Source organism: Triturus cristatus, chromosome 6, assembly GCF_964204655.1.
Source record: "Triturus cristatus chromosome 6, aTriCri1.1, whole genome shotgun sequence".
Classification (NCBI taxonomy): Eukaryota; Metazoa; Chordata; class Amphibia; order Caudata; family Salamandridae; genus Triturus; species Triturus cristatus.
The window spans coordinates 1,214,412,557-1,214,432,828 of NC_140589.1; the positions used below are offsets into that span (position 1 = coordinate 1,214,412,557).

The window sequence follows — 20,272 nt, forward strand, 5'->3', positions numbered from 1 at the left end:
GACAACTAGAAAGTAGAGGGCCCGGCACGGCCCTTGCCGTTTTTCGCAAACCTGCGCAATCTGGCGTGAGAGGCGGTCCTCCAGCGGGGCCATAGCCTCTGAAACTGCCCTATGAATTGATGTGTCAACTGCATCGTAAAAATCATCATCCCGCTGTAGAGCACCAAGAGTGTCCTCCTCTCATTTGTACTCCATGTAGGGCTCCATAGTGGGAGCAAGCCCTGCCGCTCTCCAAAAGGAAGAACTGTGGCCCAAACACGGGAACGTTGCAGCAATGCAAAGAAGCCTGGTATGCCAAATGTGGGGGTGCTGGGTGTTTGCCTGTATTTAGGGGGGCAGTGATCGCTTTCAGTGGAGACCCTGCAGCCCTGGTGCACAAAATAGAGGGCAAACCCATCTGGGAGGCGGTCCCCACAGGCAGAAGGTCCTGCAATTACAGACTCCCTTGAGGGAGTGTTGGGCCTAATGACATATGGACTCTGAGCAAGGTGTAGCACACGCAAACCTGCCAGAAGGCAGTACAGACCTGCGAACGCGGGTGTTCACTCTCCAGACAGGACAAGGCTTCCCTGCAGCATCGCAGCTCCGATTCCTTAGAGTGTGCGGAATGCGGGAGGACCACACTGCCGAGCCTGCACCACAGATTTCACGGCTGCGAGGGAACGGAAAACGCTTCCGCGGCCGGCATCGGCTCGACCCGAGTAGTGGGTGACCCGAGACAGGAAAACCTGATTAGGGTAAAGGGAAATACCGGAAAGATATTGAACACACAAGTGAGGTGCGCACCTAGCAAAACGCTCAACTCAACGTGTGCGCTCGTGTCCACTAATGTGAATACAGCAGATACAGTAAATACTGCAAATAGAGCAATAACAGCTATAAGTGCCCCAGCAAACTCAATAAGAGGAAAAAATGAGAAGCACACTTCTCTCTGGCTGCGAGCAGCGAAGAAAGAGGTGGAATGGCCTGTGACCAGGGACTATTAAACGTCTGGAGTCTCCTGATTGGTTGAGATGGGACAGACGTTCTACCTATTGGACTCTATTGTTGAGTTTTTTTGATTGTGACATTCCCAAGGTCTCATGGGAATGGTAGTTTTTGTGTTCACTTTAAATGGCTGCTTTTCAATAAAGCGAAGGAAGGATAGCATAATCCTCGCCTCCGGTCCTGACAGAATTTGCTACATTAAAGTGCTAAGTCATCAGTAGATAAGAATTCTTGTGAAATTTACCACAAGCATGCTTTTCTCCTCACTATTTTGGCAAAGGTGAGCTTTTCTTTTGAGTTTGGATATTGCTTTGTCATTGGTGCCTCAGCTGTTTGTGTCTTGAGCACAGTTTTCTAATTTAACTATTAGTTTGCATACCCAGGCGCATCTCATCCTACTAAGAAAAGTGTTCCTCTAGGAACTTGCATAAGAATTATTTTCACCTATGAATCAAGATGGTCATTCAGGCTAGAGCAGTAAAACTGAGGTCCAGTATTTTTTTCTCATTGTTATAAGTCTCTTTAACTGACTCGTCTTTTATGCCCCAACCATCCTGAACCTGGCAACAACCCCCAGCAATTTTTAGGTTCTGATTTTTATATTCATAAAAAAATAAAATCTTCATTAAGTAATAATTACCTTAGTACATTATCGAATACAGAACAGTAACAATAACCACCCACATATGCCTTTCGGTACAGCTAAAACACCTGCAAACCGGCTAGTATTTAACAGATTAGACTATTATAATAGTCAACAGGTGGGCGTTCCCTGATATTCCTCTGCCCCTCTTGACTAGGCCTCATATTTTGCCAGCAGAACTCTGTAATTTGCTGGCATACTGCCACCTAGTTATATTACCAACACGCTGGCTGGCTGGCCAAACCCTAGACCACATACAAGATAGACTCTTGCATTAAAAGCAGTGAATAGCACAGCTCACTCTCAGACATTCTTTATTGCAACTCTTCAACCCTGAACCTAAGGTCCACTAACTGTGATCACCTATTCACACCCGAGTTGCTGTATTCTGGCCTGAAATTACAGTTCTTTAACCTATTAGCTTGGAGTGGACACCAGTGATTACTGCATCACTCCATACCCACTGACTAGATGGAAAGACCGTGCACAGTATCTGAATAGAAACATATATTGCCTCCATCTTTCTGTGTTGCCCTTCTCTGTGCACCTTCACAAAAGGGGACAGGAGATTATTTTGGAGCACACTAGGTAGATGCACAAGCACGTTATTGCATACTTAAGGCATCTATTAATGTTTGAGTTATTAATATTTTTGTGTTATGTAGGTTTGTGTGGACTATGATCTGTATTTTCTCTGCCTCTTTTTTTTTTTTTTTTTTTTTTTATGCCATTATCCCCTCCTCTCTTCTTTTCGAGCTTTTGTGACCCACCTCACGATTGCATCTGTAAATTTGAAATTTCTCTGGTACAAGATGTGCGGTGGTGCTGGTTAGGCCAGGTATTTTTCTTTTGTCGCTCACACCTCACTTCCCTGCTTCAGCTCCACAACCGGATCCTCATGAATTACTCAAGAGGGCATATGAATTCCTACTTGGGTTTACTTTACGTTGAGGAGGACTTGATCTTGCCGTGCTGGGTGCAAAGTGTAAATTTGTCTTGATTTCAGCACACAAGGTTTTGAGCCCAATTTACCTTTTCCTCACATCTGCCATAAATGGATTTTTGTACCTTAAGGCTTTTTTTCTCACACTATCCGCCGCCACAAGGAGAAATGGACATTTTAAATTGCTAAAGAATTATGTCAAGGGCATTTAGCACGATAAGCATGCATGCATGTTCGAAGTCACTCAGCAATCCCGAAGGCAACTTACCCTAGTTGATAAAATGAATTAACTGCCCAGAGACATCAATATTAAAAACTTTGGCCACTTTATATGCACAAGTTTTAGTGAAATCCATCTTTAACTAATTTTATAACTTTATATTTTTCCCAAAAGGTGCTTCGTTGTTTGATGGCTCGTGTAACTTCATTGATTCACAAACGCTGCAGGCTCTTCAACAATGTCAATTACTCCTTAGTAATTTACGTTCCATCCTCAACTGCTTTCTAACGGAGGCACAAGATCTCACTAAGAAAGGTGTGTTACAATGTCACTACTTCTAATTAGTGTTTTTAAAATGGTTATTTTTTCATTTAAGTTATCACTAAATGTTGTATTGTACTTTTATTTTAAATGGATTGCAAACCAGTCGCTGAGTAATGATCATGATGTGCTCAAAATAAGTTTGTCATTAAAATGTACTCACAAAATTGATCAGGCAGGGGTAACTTCACATCTTTCAAAATATGAGCAAATGGTACTCACATCAATATTTCTGTTGGATACACTCATCCAGTGCTCCACTCTTTTTTTTCAAATCTAATCCAGAATGCAATGTACTATGTTCTCTTGCGGAGGATTTCCATGTGTAGTCATAAACGCTGAATAGTCCCGCCCATGCGTGGGGTCCCTGGAGCAGTTGTTGTGTATATATATCTTCTTAAGTTAAAATTTTCGCCTTTCTTCAGGAAGGCCTGCAAAGACACTTAAGAAAAAGAGACAGATTATGCAGTCTCTTTATCTAGGCTACACTGGCCAGGTTCTTCATCCTGAAGAGAAAAAGGGGTCCAGAATAAGTACATTTGAGATAATTTTAGTGTCAGTCAGTAGAAATATCTCACTAACCCTTTTTTATCTTTATGATAGAGATGAAAGGAGCAGGGCAGAGTAGCCTCCTTGGCTAACATTATATGTCTAAAAAAGAACACTGTGCCTTTAAAGGACCAGGCACCACCAGTATACCATCATGCAAAGCAGGTGACAGTTACTTCAGTTCTTTTTTCCGGCTCCTGCTGACAGGATCCTGAAGCATTGAGCTCGACCAAAAGTGTTTTTGACAGGCTGGGAAGATCCAGAAAATGGCAGAATTATTTGGAAAAAATACTAGGTTTTTAGATTTTTCCTGAACTCTAGTAAGTTTCTGTAGGAAAGGGAGTTTCTGTTGCAGTAACCCCCGCCCCCCCCCCCACAAGTTTTTGCCTGACTACTGATGCACTTTTCCTTGGTGTGCCCTGGGTCCCTGCCAATCAGATTGCCAGGGCCTGTGTTCTTTTCCCAAAACTAACCCTGCCCACAGGTAGGCCCCTGGTAAATGGTACCACAGGTACCCAGGGCACTGTGACCAGGGAAGGCCCATAAGGGCTGCAGCACTTAATGTGCCACCCTTAGAGGCCCTGCACCTTTTCACTCGCACACTGCCTGTGTAGGCTGCGTGTCTTGGTGCAGCACAAAAGTGAAGAAACGACATGGTACACATCCCTGTGTGCCATGCCTACAACCCACTATCCTGGCCTAGATCAGCCGCCCCTTCAGCTGGGTGCACTATGCCAGTGGTGAGGGTACAGGTGCATGAGCCCTGTACCCCTACCGTGCCCAAGTCCATTCTTAGGCATTGTAAGTGTAGTGATGCCATTAAGAGTATATGGTGCTGGGAGTTTGTCATTGCGAACTCCACAGCACCATAATGGCTACACTGAAAACTGGGAAGTTTGGTATCAAGCTTCTCAGCACATTAAACCCACACTGATGCCAGTGTGGGATTTAATGTAAAATGCACAACAGAGGGCATCTTAGAGATGCCCCCTGAAACTTGACCAACGTCTAATGTCCCGACTGAGTGGCTGCTTAGGCTGCCATTAACAGACATGTTTCTGGACCCCTGGGTTGAGAGCCTGCTGCTCTCGGGGGCCTGAAACAATGCACATCGTGGGACGATGTGCCAAGCCTCCTCCCCCAGGATGGGCATGGTTCACGAAGTGGACGCTTCAAAGGCATACCGCCTTTGTGAGCCTCTCCAGACCACTTGCTGTACTCAGCAACTGGTCCCCACTGGTTCTACCCCCCACTTTGGGCGGGAGAACCGGCAGGAAAAACAATTGAGGGAGAGAGGTGTGCCCACCTCTGCAAACTTCACCCCTCAGGTGGGGGAGGTGAGGTGAAGCACAACTCGGAGTCCCCGCCATCTTGAGGATGGGGGGACCCAACCAACCAGGGAAAGGCTCCTCCCCCCCCTCCCCCTCCCACTGGAGGGTGGTACCCACCCCAGGGAAGGGACCCATTGGTCCCTGCCCTCTACCTACCTGTAACGCCTCTAAGTCTAGTATTTAGGGGGCACTCTGAACCTGGATTCCTCAGACACAGAAACGATGAGAAAGAAGATCAGAAGGACCGAAGAACCGTGCTAAGCTAACAAGAGGATAACGGCCACTGACTTGGCCCCAGCCCTACAAGCCTGTCTCCCCTCGAACCTACTCCTGCAAAATCCCAGTGTGTCCTGCAGCCAGCAACCTCAACAAACCTGGAGGACCTGCCTGCCTTCACTTCAAAAGACTTGTCTTCCGAGAACAGCGGAACTGTTCAACTTGCAACTTCTGGCAGCAGCCGGAGCCCACTCTGCACCCGCCGATCCCGGCCTGAGCTAGAGTGGAAAAACACCACAAGGAGGTCTCTCCGGCGATTGTGACCCACGATCCGGTGATCCCAGACCAGCCTCAAGACCCCAGCTGACGCCTGCAGCCTCAATACAGAGGACCCCCCCCTCTACCGCGACCAAGAGCGGGTAAGACTTTCCTATGCCAAAAAGCACCCCTGCACCCGACGCCCCACGGCCTTGTTTGCCACAACCAACAGTGCCTAGCCAACTCAAGACATCTCAACTTACCCATCAAAGTGGTGGTCGCACCCAGAAGATCTTCGTCGCCGAGCCTGCATTGTTTCTTTCGACCGGAGTCTCTCCATAGCAAACAGGGCGCCAGGCGCCAAAACAGCACTCTGCACCCGGCCACCCCAGTGCCGCTGAGGGTGCACCTTTTGTGCTGACGTACAATCCCAATTGCCCTGAGCTAAACCCTAGGAGCTTTCCGCTTGCTAGCGGCCACCAACCGGAGACACCCTATCCTCCTTTGGATAACATTGGGCTTCAACACTGCACCCGGCCGCCCTAGTGCCGCTGAGGGTGTAACCAGAGTGCATCACTGTCCCTGGGAGACTACTAAGTCTAACCCCAGAACCTTAACTCCCACAGTCGATAACTTAGCTTTGAAATGATAACCTGTTTTTCCTCCATAGGAAACATTAACAATTTTTCTTCCAAAAAGTTTCTAAGTGTGGAGTTTTGAAACCTAAAAATATTCTTTAAAAATCGCACGAATAACCAAAACGCATTTACTTGGCTGTTTGCAGGAAATGTCCCAGTGCTGAATGTAGGTATCCAGCACTGAGTTCGAAAAGTAATGTGAAAAGTAACTTACCTGTAATTTACTGAAAACGCCTATTCATTTCAGTGTACTGTATTTGCTAAGTATTGCAACCTACTGCATCCCCTGTAAACCAAACAAAGTACAATTTGTATTGCATTTTCAAACTGTTCTACATTCAGCAACTTATTGCTGTAAAGTATTTAATTGTTTCCTTTGCCAGGATTGCTTTGTTCTAAAAATAAAACAGTATATTTTTTATACAAAAACAATTGGCCTAGAGTTCAGTTCTTGAGTGTGTGAACTCATTTGCTGACTGAGGGTGTACATCAAAGGCTTAACACTGTCCTCTGATACTGCCTTACTGCTCGACCACTTTACCACAAATAGAGAGTAAGGTTCTATCTAACTTTAACGTCTGCCTACCTCTGGGGTCACCTGGACTCTATACACACTATACCACACACTATACCTCATTTTGGTGTAGTATATATAGAGCCAGTTTCCTACAGTTTGTCTTGAGGTTTAGGTCTGCCAGAAGTGAATTCCATAATCTCGATGTGCATAAGACGAAGCCTCTCCCACCCCAGTTGGCTTTCTTAAATCTGGGGATTACAGAGGTTTACACTAGTGGATTAGGGCTGTGAGCGAGCTTGGGTATATCGTTGAAAATGCTGTATAAAGTAGTCTGGGCCGACTTCCTGTTGTTCCCTGAAGGCAATGCAGAGTGCCTTAAACTATATATGTTTATCAATGGGATGCCAGTGTAATTGAATGAGTGCTTGAGAGACAGATTTATGTTTTGCAATGCCCAGCAGTAGCCTAGCTGTGGCATTCTATAGTGTTTGTAACTTATGTAAAAGAAAAAAATTGACTGTTGATCAACGGTGCATTGCCATAGTCTACTTTGGACAAGATCAGAGTCATGACTACCCACTTTTGAAGGCTTGGTGGAATGAAAGTTGATACTTTCCTTAAGGTTTTCAGAATGAGGAAACAGGAAGTGATGATTTATTTGTCCTTCAAAAGATAACTTAGTATCAATAATCACCCCAAGGTTTGTTTGCTTTTTCCCTGGGGATAGGCAGACTCCCCAGTTCCTGGGGCCTCCACTTGTTTCACCAGAAAGAAGGGTTGTTGCCAAACAGCACAACCTCAGTTTTTGAGGAGTTTAATTTCAAGCAATTGCTGCTCGTCCAGTTCAAATTAAAAACTCGTTCCCTGAAACGTGTGAAGTGAAACGTCTGAGTCCTCGAACCAAAGAGATGATAAATTAGCTGATGTACCTCCATGGAGAGGAAGGGAAGACATTGAATAAGAAACAAGCAAATGAGATTATCTAGAAAACCAACACAGTGGTAAACAGTGCACTGGCCAGTCCTCACTGTAAATATTATGGTGTTGTCCAAAATAGGTCTTGTCAACAACAGATGGCTATAAGCTATCTGTATGGAGGCCTAAATATAGTCTGGGCTTACCACTGCTGAAGGGCACCCAGGAAGTACTCTTTTGAGCCCATTTATAAAGGATTGTTATAATGTTCTCCTGGAAAACAATGAAGCTGTTGCAGGCAATAAGGCCAAGACGGTTGAAGACAATATTGCACGTCTTTTATAAAAAATAAAAACAAGACACTTTCTACAGTTCTGTAAAGACAAAGAAGTTCCCGTGTTGTTCTATCTGAATGAAAAAGGTGCCAATGTCATTTCTGCAGTTCTTAACTGTGGTGGAGAGATTGTTGCATTTCATAGATGTCAAACGCTGTTTGAAGTTTTACATTAGCAAGAAAAAATACTTTTGGCACTTAGGTCAACTCTTTTTTTCCTTTGTTCTAAACGACAAAGGGAACCCCATTTCAAAGCAAGCAAAAGATAACGCAATGGGTTACAGTTCATATTTCTCATCTTGACAAGTGCTGCAGGCTGTTCAGGAACAAAGTAGGTACTTTTCGGAAATGAAGTTTGTAAGGCAGCAATGCGGTCTTTATTGCACTAGTTCACAAGACTCTACTGTCTGTAGGTCCAGGTAAGATTTGAAGCTGCTTTGGGACTCGTGGTGTCTGACAAATGTGCACTGTAATATTTCTGTTATAGTGATTTAATCTTTTGCCAGTTCAATCATATGAATCTATGAACGCTCCAGTGGAAATAAGTTACTTATCTGTGACTAGAGTTTACCAGCTTTATCTTTTAGAAAGTCACATTCAGTCCTCCTTTCACCCCTATTACATGTGGCTGCTGTATGTTTACCTTTGTTTGCTTGGAAAATGCAAGCCATAAACTTCTCTGAGGGAAGTGGAGCCCATGCTTTTCAACTTAGTGGTTGGAGTTGAAGCCCCATTATGAGGTGTACAGACTGCATATATTGTGCTGCTCAAACAAAGCTAATGCAATTTAAACCTCAATTTCCAAGGATTCGTAGCCTTAATCCATTGCTTTCTTCAAGCTGGAGAACTGCATTTACAGATAAGTGATTTTATTCTGGTAATTTATAGCGATTTGAATTGTAGTACTGGAAAGCACCAAAAGTAATAATAATTTTCCATATTGAGTAACTTGTTTCATTTCTCTTTTTGCAGGATTTATAGAATTAAACAACAAGAAACTCGTGACCATCCTAATTTTTCAGTATGCCCAGGTGGTACTTTGGTTCTGCCGTGCTGGCCTTCTTCCTGAGTGTTCTGGTAAGGTGCTCCAATATCTTGCATTTTTTCCCGTCTTGGTCCCTCTAGTTAGACTGCTATTTATTTGAAAAATCTTGTTATTGAACGTTTGTGAATTGGTATGTTGACATCCTAAAAAGGCAAACTCCACACAGTCATACTCCCGTACAAACCAGTAATCACCAATTTTCTAGGAGAGTAATCTACTAAAAACAATTCTCCATATCCTTATCACAGCAAACTTATTAAGGGGAGTATAGAGAAAGTATAGAAGAGGTCTAATGACGGGATGTGCTGAGATAGGACATTACGTTATTTCAAAGGTAGACCTATATTACACCACTTCTTCCCTATGCTCAGGAGGTAACTTGTGATCTGCAAACTGAAGTCCAAGAGTTATATTTTACTGTAGCTCTCAATAATTGGCCTTAGTCCTCTGTTTTTCTTCACACAGTTGGCCTCTCATTTGCCCAACTTGTCTACAGCCTATGTTGGCACCTTCTATATTGTTATTGTTAATATCTGTAAGCTTCGGTCTTTGTAAAGTGTAAACCTAGCTGGAGAGCAACTGCGCGCTGAACATGAGGCATGGCGCCTGGAATAGATCAAGGGTAGACTGTCAGGTCAATGTTAGTGTTCTTTGAAGAGGTGTGTGTTCAGTTTTTTTATGAATTGTTGGTGAGTCTGTGCTGAGCTGATAGGAATGCTGTTCCACATTGTGGTACCATACATAGAGAAGGCTTACCTTTAGTTGTTTATTTTGTATTTTTATTCTTTACTTTTTGCAATGTTTTGTCTTCAGTCTGGCAATATCCAGGCTCCTCATCTTGTGTTGTCCCCCTAGCCGTGATTAGTTTGTTTGCCAGGTAAACTTGGGGTCTTGTTGAAAAGAGCTTTATATGTGATGGCAGCTGATCTTGAAGAGACGGGTGGAAAGGGCAAGCCAATGCAGGCATTTCAGAGTGGGTGTGAGGTGGTTCAATTTTCTGGCCCCTGGGATGAGTCATGCTGCTCAGTGTAGGATATCTTTGAGCGGTGCTAGCGTGGTATTGAACAGACAGCTTAGCATGATGACTCTTTCCAGATGGGAAAGGTGTACAGGTTGTACAACTGTTCTGAAGTCCTTTTCTGGGATAAATAGCGAGAGCTGGAACCAAGCTGTATTGGTCTTCCTGGAGATGTCGCTTGAATGAGAGGTCTATTTTGAGGATGAATCAGGCATTTTTCATGGTTTGTCAGCTGGGGATTGAAGTAGAGAGCTTCAAGGTTTAGCTTCAAGACATTAGTAAACATCCAAGCTTGGATTAGTTCAAGGCAGGCCAGAGTCTCAGTATGTCCTTTGTAGAGAATATTTTTAGGTTGAGTTTGGCGTCATCCGAGTATTGTTAGATCTTAATGCTGCTGTTTGCAAGAATGCATCTCTTGCATGGTTCCATGAGTAGGTGAAAAATGGGGGCGAGGATGGAGTCCTGCTGTACTCTGCAGGAGACCAGAAGTTCCATCCATCAGTGAATCACAAATGTCTGTCAGCAAAATATACATACCTTTCACCACAACCCTTTCTCTGCAATAGAGAAATGATCCACAGTTGCAGCTTTCTGGTAATTTTCAAAATGTTCTATTTTGAATTATGCATTTCTAACATAGCTCACTAAACATTGCTAAACGTTCTTTTGTTTGTTTTGAAAGTTTCTAAAGGTCAAGGCTTTAAGCCTTCACCCCATTGTACTGATTACATCCTCGGTTTGATCTTTTTATGTTATGCAAGTTAAGTAGGGATGCTGCAAGCATTCTCTTGTCTCTTGGTATGTCTTCCGCTTCCTCAGTACTTGGTTGCCAGCCCTTACAATTCTGTTTGCCATGTTTCTCTGACAACTTGGTCTGTTAGTAAAATATCGAAACCAAATCTTAGTGTGTTCTGTTCTCACGCTGGCAAGCAGGCTGCACATATTCAGTTTAAGTGTGTTGGTCCTACTTGGCGGTTACCACCCTCCCAGTTTATCAGGGTTTTTTCTCTCCAGTGAGTGTTCCTCATTGTGCCTCCTCAGCCTGGCCGAAAATTTCCTCACTGGAAAGGAATGATGTTTAGTTCTAGTTATGCCACACTCACTGTATCCCTTTGTGTGTTAGGTGCCTATAGCTTTTTTCTTTTTTTTTTTTTTTACACCACTGCTAGGCTTCTTGTACATTGACTACAATTTCTCTCTTGTTCTGTTTCATGTAGGTACCCTAATATAGGCCCGGGTAACATCATACCCCTTCACCTACATTACCTCCCCTGTACTACACTGTAACTAGCCTGTTAGGATTGAACCTTTACCTAGTTCTAGTCCTGGGTGCAGAAGGAGAGTTTCTCCTAAACAATAGAGTCCAATAACTCCATCATGGACTCACACAAGATGAATGAATATTAATAAGGGTTCTTGGAAATCAGGTGGGGCTACACCACCTTCCTCCCCATATCTACGTACACGGTTCATCCCATACGACATCCTCAGATCCAACAATGGCTAACACAAGAAACAAGGGACAAAGGAACCCTGGATACATTCTGTATAAATACAGCACCTCTTACTAGTATTAGTTAGAGGGAACCGAGACTTCCAGGCCGACACACTGAACAGAGACGCTGAGGCTCCTGCATGCAGATGCTCCAGCTGACAGTGGTCTGAACATCCCTCGCAGGGTATCCAACTCGAGACCATGAGGGGCTCCTACATTCTCACACTTCAGGTAATGGGGTTCGACTAAATCCTCGAGGGATTCTTTGCTTAACACCTTCTCACATGCTAGGTACACGTAGGTACATCTAGATGGGCATCGTAGGAGTACGTCCACTTTTATCATGCATTTTATATTCATGTATTTATTCATGCATATTGCAAGATGGTAGAACTGTACTATCCTTTTATATTCACTGTACTGCTAATCATATATCTCTGCTACTGTCTAATGGTTGTTGTAGCTCATATATTCTACATGAGAATAACAACTTCAATAAATCTTTATTGAAATGCCCAGACTGTTTATTCTGTGTATCTGAGACAAACTAAGTGAGCACAAGAGATTGAGCGAAAAGTAGTACATTGTTTCCACGATCCTGAGGGATATGGGCTGACATGTTCTAAGGTTGCCAGAAACTATTCTCTCCCCGATAAGAGGAGACACTAGTGGCACTGTGAGCTAGCTAATGCAAAGAGGCTAACATTTCTCGTTGGGGGTGTATGGAACCAGTCTTTCACCAATCCCACAGTTTGTTATCCAATTACGCAGCTCCTACAGGGGTACTATAGGAGCTACACGACATGGCACCATCAACGTTGGTTGGGTACTTATTTAACAGTAGAATCTGAGTAGTTCAGTCATGCTAAATCTCAGAGTCCCCTATTCACAAACACCAGAGACGTCTGGAGTGGGTGGGAAAAACTCCGCCACAGCTGAGTAGGCAAAATATCCTATTTATTGGCTGCTGGTTAATCAAGCTTGAAGGACATATTTTTCCCAAATTGTGCATAACACCTTATCTAAGTTCCCTTGAACAAACTTCTTTTCAAAAATGACCGAGGGCGAAAATAACGTAGCAGATCTACAAATCTGAAAGAAACACGTAGTGATAGATTCCTTACCTTAGAATTACTCCCAGGCATCAGACTGGATCCGGAAAGTTTTCATCAGCAGTACCCCTGCGCGTCGGAAGGTGGCGTCGTGCAGCTCCGCTTCCGTTGTTGGCGTCGCGGTCGCCGAGATGACGTCGCGGCAGCTACTTAGACGTCGCCCTCCCGCCCTGATGTCAGTTCTTTCTTTTTCCGTGCCAGCAAGCTCAGATCCGGAGAGAACGGTACCCCAAGCCACTTTTTGACTGAGTTTTTCGAGGCCTTTTTGTCTCATCTTTTGAGTGGTTTGACTCCTGGTGCCTTAGGGATGCCCGGTTTCAAGTGCTGCGGGGATTGTCATTGAATGATGTCAGTGACTGACCCGCACCACCTGTGTCTCTACTGCCTGCGGTGCGACCACGACCCCAAGTCGTGCCCCAACTGCTGGGCCATGGTGCCCGAAGACTTTGCGGGAGCGGTCCGGAAGGTTGCTTGTAGTCCGGCAGTCGGCTCCACGCAGCTCAAGGTCCCGGTCCTGTGGGAGGTCGTTCTTCGGGATCGAAGTCTTCGCACTCTGGGTCAGGTAAGGCGAAGCATCACAAGAAGTCGAAGAAGCGCCATCGCTCACGGACTTCCCCTCGCCCGTCACGCGATGAGGCTGAGGGTGGTGCCTTCCCCGCGGCAACGGCGAAGCCTACGGTGTCGCCGTCGGCCTACCCGCCCTTCCCGGGTCCGTCAGCGACTCAGGCCCAGCTGCAGGAATTTCTAGCAGCCAAGGCTTGCCTCTTTGGGCCCCGCCGGCGCGCCTTCGGGCCCCTCGCCCTGTACTGTCGGCGGCTCTTGCATCGCTGTCTGCTTTGGCCCCGGCGCTGCAGGGCCCTCAATGATCCAGGCCTGTATCCCGGTGGATGCCAGTTTACCTCGTAATACCGCCACCAACGCCGACCCCACCGGCACCACCTCCGATGTGTCCCGTGCCCCTGGACGACGGCATCCCCAGTTTCAGCCCTGAAGTGGATACGGCACCGGAACGTCGTCGCTCATCGCCTTCCCTTATGTCCACTATTCTCTGTATTTTCGGCCTGTTCCACAGCATTCGGAGGAATGGGAGAACTGGGAGGGGTCTGAGGACCCTCTCGCAGCACAGTGTGAGTTTGATCCGGACTGGGTTGAGGATTTGGGAGATGCCAGCATTCTTGACACCTCCCCTGACCTTGGCATGCTAACTCCTCCTACCGTGGCTACCGAGGAGGGTGCGAGTTATGCAGTGCTGTTGTGTAGGGCGGCTGAGGCTCTCCACCTCGAACGCCCTACAGAGGCCGTCAGGACTATCCTCCTGACAAGAGTGCTTCAGCCAGCGGCTACCTACGCGGAGCCACTACTGCCCTTTAATGATGCACTTTCAGACGTTCTTTTGGGTACCTGATCCAGGCCCAACACAGGGGCACCTGTAGATAGAAACGTGGCCCAATGCCATCGCCCGGCCCCAGGCGACCCCCTCTTTCTCCCCGAACTCCCCACCCCTGAGAGCTTGGTTGTCCAAGCCTCTACGTCTCAAAACGTCTTCCCTACCTCCCCTTCGGATAGGGAATCCAAGAGACTGGAACAGTTTGGGAAAAAGATTTTCTCTTCCGCCAGTTCAGGCCTGCGGTCTGTGAACACTGCATGCCACTTGGGCCTTTTTTCCTACTATGTGTGGGGTACGGTGGCGCAGGTGCTGCCTCAGTGTCTGGAGGAGGCCCGGACAGTGCTCTCCAAAGCTTTTGCGGAAGGGAGAGATGCGGCAAAGTTCACAATACGATGTGGCCTTGACACCGCCGACTGGCTGGACAGGGCGATTTCCATGACAGTGGTGCTCCGCCGCCACGCCTGGCTGAGGACTACTGGCTTCTCAGGGGATGTCCAGAACACCCCAATGGCATTCGCCTTTTTGGCAACAAGGCAGATAGTGCATTGGAGCGTTTTAAAGACTCGCAGGCTACGGCCAAGTCCTTTGGCCTTTCGGCCACTCTGCCTCCTCCGCCTTCTGCTCTTCGCTCCTTTCGTGGCCACGCAAGGGATGCCCCAACACGTTCGCTTCAGAGCCACAGGCTGCAGCAGTCTCAGCGCGGCCACGGACATGGGACCCGCAGAGGTGGATCAGGGGGCCAGCGGGCGGGTCAGTCCACCTCCACCCCGACCTCAACTGCCTCCAAACCATCCTAGTCCGTTTTTTAGGCCAAACAAACGCCAGTGGGCGGCAGGATTTGCCATCACCTCCCCCCCACTGGCACACCATCACTACGGACAGGTGGGTTTTACAAATAGTCCGAAGAGGCTACTCCCTCCCCTATGAGACTATCCCTCCAGCCATGCCACCCCAGTACCACCGCTTGTCGGGGGATCACTTGCCACTTCTTCAACAGGAAGTTGTGGCCCTCTTGGCCAAGGTGGCCATCGAGCTCGTTCTTGCGCCCGAAGTAGGTCGTGGTTATTATTCCCACTACTTTCTGGTGCCCAAGAAGGACAAGGGCCTGCGTCCTATCCTAGACCTCTGGAACGACAATCGCCTCCTCTGGATGGAGAAGTTCAAGATGTTAACTCTGGCTCAGGTCATGTCTGCCCTCGACCCTGGAAACTGGATGGTATCGTTGGATCTGCAGGCCTCATATTTCCTTATTCCCATCCTGCCGTCCCACCGGCGTTACCTGCGATTTACGGTAGGCCACGAGCACTTTCAGCTTACCATGCTCCCCTTTGGCCTTACCAGTGCCCCTTAGGTGTTCACGAAAGTGATGGCTTTGTTCGCAGCTCATCTGCGCAGATCAGGGGTTCCAGTCTTCCCCTATCTCTTCGACTGGCTGTTGAAGGCGGGATCGCCCCAGGCAGTCGTCTCCCACCTCCAGACTACGGCCGACCTCCTGCATTTGCTGGGGTTCTCCATCAATGTGCCAAAGTCACCCCTGATTCCCTCTCAGAAGCTCCTCTTCATCGGAGCAGTTCTGTATACGACGCTCTTTCGGGTCTATCCTCCGGAATGGCGAGTCCAGGATATTCAGGCTCTGATTCCGATCTTTCGGCCTCTATCCTGGGTTTCGGTCAGGCTGACCCTGAGGCTACTGGGCCTCATGGCCTCCTGCCTCCTGCTGGTCGATCATACCAGATGGCATGTGCCGGCACTGCAGTGGGACCTGAAGTTCCAGTGGGCGCAGCACCAGGGGAACCTGTCAGAATCCCTCCAGATCTCAAAGGGCACTGCAAGACAGTTGCAGTGGTGGCTCACAAACCGGCATTGGGTCAATTGCAGATCCCTCTCCCTTCCCCAACCGGAGCACACAGTCATGACGGATGCGTCCCTCCTGGGAATGGGCGATCACATGGGAGAGGTGGAGATCAGAGGCCTCTGGTCTCCGGCGGAGTCCCGGCTCCATATCAACCTTCTGGCGCTGCGGGTGATCCGACTTGCACTGAAGGCATTCCTTCCCTGTGTCTGGGGAAGAGTAGAGCAGGTGTTCCACGGACACCACCTCCGCCATGTGGTACTGCAGCAAACAGGGCAGGGTGGGATCGTGGAGCCTAGGTCAGGAGGCTCTGCGCCTCTGGACATGGCTGGAACATCAGGGCATTTCCCTGTTGGTTCAACACCTGGCAGGTTCCCTGAACGCCAGGGCGGACGTACTCAGCCTCAGGTGCATGATGGATCACGAATGGCGTCTTCACTCAGACGTGGCGCAAGGTTTCTTTCAACAGTGGGGAGAGCCTTGGTTAGATCTATTCGCCACCGAAGAGAATGCGCAATGTCAGCAGTTCTGCGTGTTGGAATTTCCAAGGCGGAACTCGCTAGGCAACGCTTTTCGTCATGAGTAGAGTTGTGGTATGTTGTATGCCATTCCGCCTATACCATTTCTATCCAGAGTGCTGAAAATCAGGCGCGACCGGGCCCAAGTCATTCTTCTGACTCCTGACTGGGCTCGAAGAGTATGGTATCCCAAGCTACTCAGTATGACAATCGATCCCCCGATCCGACTGCCTCTTCGGGAGGAACTTCTGTCGCAGCAGCAGGGGTCGGTCCTGCACCCGAACCTGTCCAGTCTCCACCTCCTTGCGTGGAGATTGCGCTGCAGCTGTTGATTCCTTTTGACTTGCCTCCTGAAGTTTGTAATGTTGTTCTAGCAGCTAGGCGGCCCTCCACTAGGTTGGTATACGCCTGCAGGTGGAACACATTTTTGGCATGGTGCACAGCAAAGGCTGTGGATTCCCTTTTTGCCCCTCTTTCAGAAGTCCTTTTGTTTCTTCTCTCTTTGTCCCAGCAGGGCTCTGCTCTGGGCACTATCAAGGGCTACCTTTTTGCTATTTCGGCCTTTCTCAGGCTCCCTGATTAGTCCTCTCTCTTCAAGTCCCCTGTTGTAAATAGATTCCTCAAAGGCATTACTCAACTTTTCCCTCCTGTTCCTTTTGTGATGCGACAGTGGGACTTGAACCTGGTTCTTACATATTTGATGTGCGCTCCCTTTGAGCCTATGCACAACTGTACTCTTCGTCTCTTAACCTTGAAGACTGCTTTCCTGGTTACAATCACCTCTGCTAGGAAAGTGAGTGAGCTCCAGGCTCTTTCTTGTAAACCTCCTTTTCTATCTGTTCATCCGGACAAGGTTGAGCTCAGAACCCGTCCATCCATTCTACCAAACGTTGGCACCGCTTTTCACATTGGGCAAACTATGAAATTGCCCACCTTCTTTCCGCCTCTGCATCTTATGAGAGAGGAAGAGAGGCTCCACCGTCTGGACCCAAAACGTTCGCTCTCATTTTACCTGAGTCACACACAACTGTTCTGGGTGAATGACCAGCTCTTTGTTGGCTACGTAGGTGCCAAGAAAGGTCGGGCCGTACTCAAGCAGACCATTTCCCGATGGGTTGTTCTGTGTACCAAAGCATGTTATTCTTTGGCTAAAAAGGAGCCTCTGGTGGGGCTGCGTGCCCATTCCACCCGGGCAACGACGGTCACTACAGCATTGGGATGTGGTGTCCCCCTGCAAGACATCTGTCAGGCAGCTACATGGGCCTCGCTGCACACTTTTACCAAGCATTATTGCCTGTACAGCCAAGTCCGGAGAGACGGCTTCTTTGGCCGTTCTGTTCTCCTGAACTTCCTGGTGTGATCTTGGTTCGCAGACCCTCAATAGAGTTGGTATTGCTGTGGTATCTATTCTAAGGTAAGGAATCGATCACTGTGTGATTCTTTCAGATGAACAAGTTACTTACCTTCGGTAACGATATATCTGTAAGAAACATTAGTATTGATAGATTCCTAACCGCCCCACCCATCCTCCCCGTTCTGCGAACTGAATTCTAGGGTTAAGGTCATCCCTTTTAGGGCCCTAGTTTCAAGGCACCAGTGGTCAGTATCTTGCATGGTTCTGCGGTCCTGGCGCGGAAAATTGTGTACAGAACTGACGTCTGCGCGCGAGGGCGTCGTCTCAGTAGCTGCCGCGACGTCATCTCGGTGACCACGACGCAAACGACTGACGCGGAGCCGCACGACGCCACCTTCTGACGCGCAGGGGTACTGCTGACAAAGTTTCCGGATCCAGTCTGACGCCTGGGGGTAATTTTAAGGTAAGGAATTTATCACTACTACCGAAGGTAAGTAACTTGTTCATCTCAGCCGGCGAAGAAGATTTAAACGATAGTCAAATTAAACCTAAATTCAGACATACAATCACCCTGAAACTATTAGAAAATGGTTTATCAGCTAGGAGTGGCTTAGTAGCTTTTGTGATTGAGGCACACAAATCAAACAAAACAGAGGTATTTTATCCATGGGTTACATTCCCAGAAGCAGATGCTAGAACACAGACATTTTACTACTATACAGAAGGACTACTATACCAGTGGAATATGGTCTATGCGAGGACATAGAGGTTCCACTCACGTACCAGGAACACCTATACTGGTTTAAAGGCGCCCTACCCTACATAAGACACAGAGTAAGATTAGGCCCACTCGGAGGAGACGAGGCAACGTGGCCGATATTAGCGGCCTACTCACCACATCCTGACATTGATACAATGCCACAACCAGACTTACTTACACAACACAAAGATTTAATAGGAATTTACAGAAACCTGAAGCAATTAGTCATGAGGACTTTCACAGTCCAACCAACAACAGTTGCAACAAATGGAACTCAATCTCAGGATACAGCGACTAAAATCACACCACAGACGTTACAAGTGGTAATGGGCAAAATGGCCACGAAGCGTGAACAAATGCCATTCTGGGTAGCTTAGAAAATAACTCTGCTCGAGGCAGTATTCCTGAATACTACCCCGTTTGAAAAACACAATGTTAACAATCTGCTTGCCCATGGGGATAACAGTAGAGGACTGCACCACTTGGGGTACAGTTTTTGCTGCTATATATACCAGGACACATGGTATTCCTCCATTAGCGGTGATACCCGATGTATTAAATCAAATACTGAACAAGTAAAGAACAGAATTTAGGGATAAAGTTATTAAATAACTAGGACCAGGTATCCGTCATACTAGCTAATATTAAAGGGGAAGCCGCTGGAAATCCGCCAACGCCTAAGGGAGTTCAGTCCGTTGGATTAACACGAATGGCCCAAGATATTTGAAACTGCATATGCAGAATTAGGCAGAGACAGTTTGGGTGGGAAAGCTTTAAACCCAATAATGATGGGTAGTCCTGATACAATTTTTCCAACCTCGTTCCCATACATCTTAAACATGCATGTGCACAGGAGTGGGCAGTAGCCCACATCCAGCATTGTATAAAAATCATGCGAGCTGGGATGAGGATTCAACCCACCCAGTGATCCCGTTTAAAGTTTCACCAAAAGCACAAAGGCAATATCCAATAAAGCAAGAAGCTAAAAAACAAGTCAGGGAGATCTTATATCAACTTGAACATCAAGGGGTCATTGAATCATGCACCTCACCAATGAACAATCCTTTGTTTCCTGTATCAAAACCAGACCACTCATACTGTCTAGTTTTAGATTACAGACATTTAAACACATGCACAAAGACATTTGCTGTCCAAAACGCACACAGTTCCGCATTGATAAATAACCTTGTACGGAAAAAATACAAAACGGCTCTAGATATCTCAAATGGATTTTTCTGCCAAAATATAGCGCCTGAAAGCAGGTATTTGACTGCATTCACAGCGTTGGGGTCACAGCGACAATTTTGTCGTCTCCCCCAGGGGTATAAGAACAGCCCAGGGTATTTTCAGTAAGGGTAACTGAGTTATTCCAAAATATTGATGAGGAAGCATTGTCCTTTGTGCATGAAATGACGGAAGATGACTTGAAGAGGCACTTGACCAGGGTAAGCACCATAATTATGGGATTCGCCTCTGAGGGCTACAAATTTAACTTTAAAAAATCAAAGATTGCCCACCTCAGTGTCCTATTTTTAGGATATGAGCTTTCAAGTGAAGGAAAAAGCCTCTCAGCTAACTTTTTAGAAAAATGTGCGCTGCTCCAACCTCCAAAAACTTTAAAAAACCTACAATCAATACTGGGATTCCTAAATTTCAGCAGAACATACATTTTGGATTACGCAGAAAGAGTAAAACCTCTACTACTTAATAAAACCTGACTTTTCAGTTAGACATTGGACACAGGAAAACTCAAACACCCTTCGTTCATTGTAAGAAGACCTGATTGCTTCCAAACCGTTACAGACACGCGTAAATGTACGCAATTTAGTGATCCGAATAATAGCGGGTCAATGCTGGTA

At 46.8% G+C, this 20,272-nt stretch overlaps 1 protein-coding gene across 1 annotated transcript in view; it reads left to right on the forward strand.

The window, feature by feature from the left end:
- AHCTF1 (AT-hook containing transcription factor 1) overlaps nt 1–20,272 on the forward strand; it is a 1,022,752-nt gene that overhangs the window by 218,007 nt on the left and 784,473 nt on the right. The window contains exons 15-16 of the mRNA XM_085612122.1: nt 2,968–3,108; nt 8,845–8,949. Of these exons, the coding sequence (XP_085468248.1) occupies nt 2,968–3,108; nt 8,845–8,949 (246 nt within the window). The remainder of the gene's footprint in view (nt 1–2,967; nt 3,109–8,844; nt 8,950–20,272) is intronic.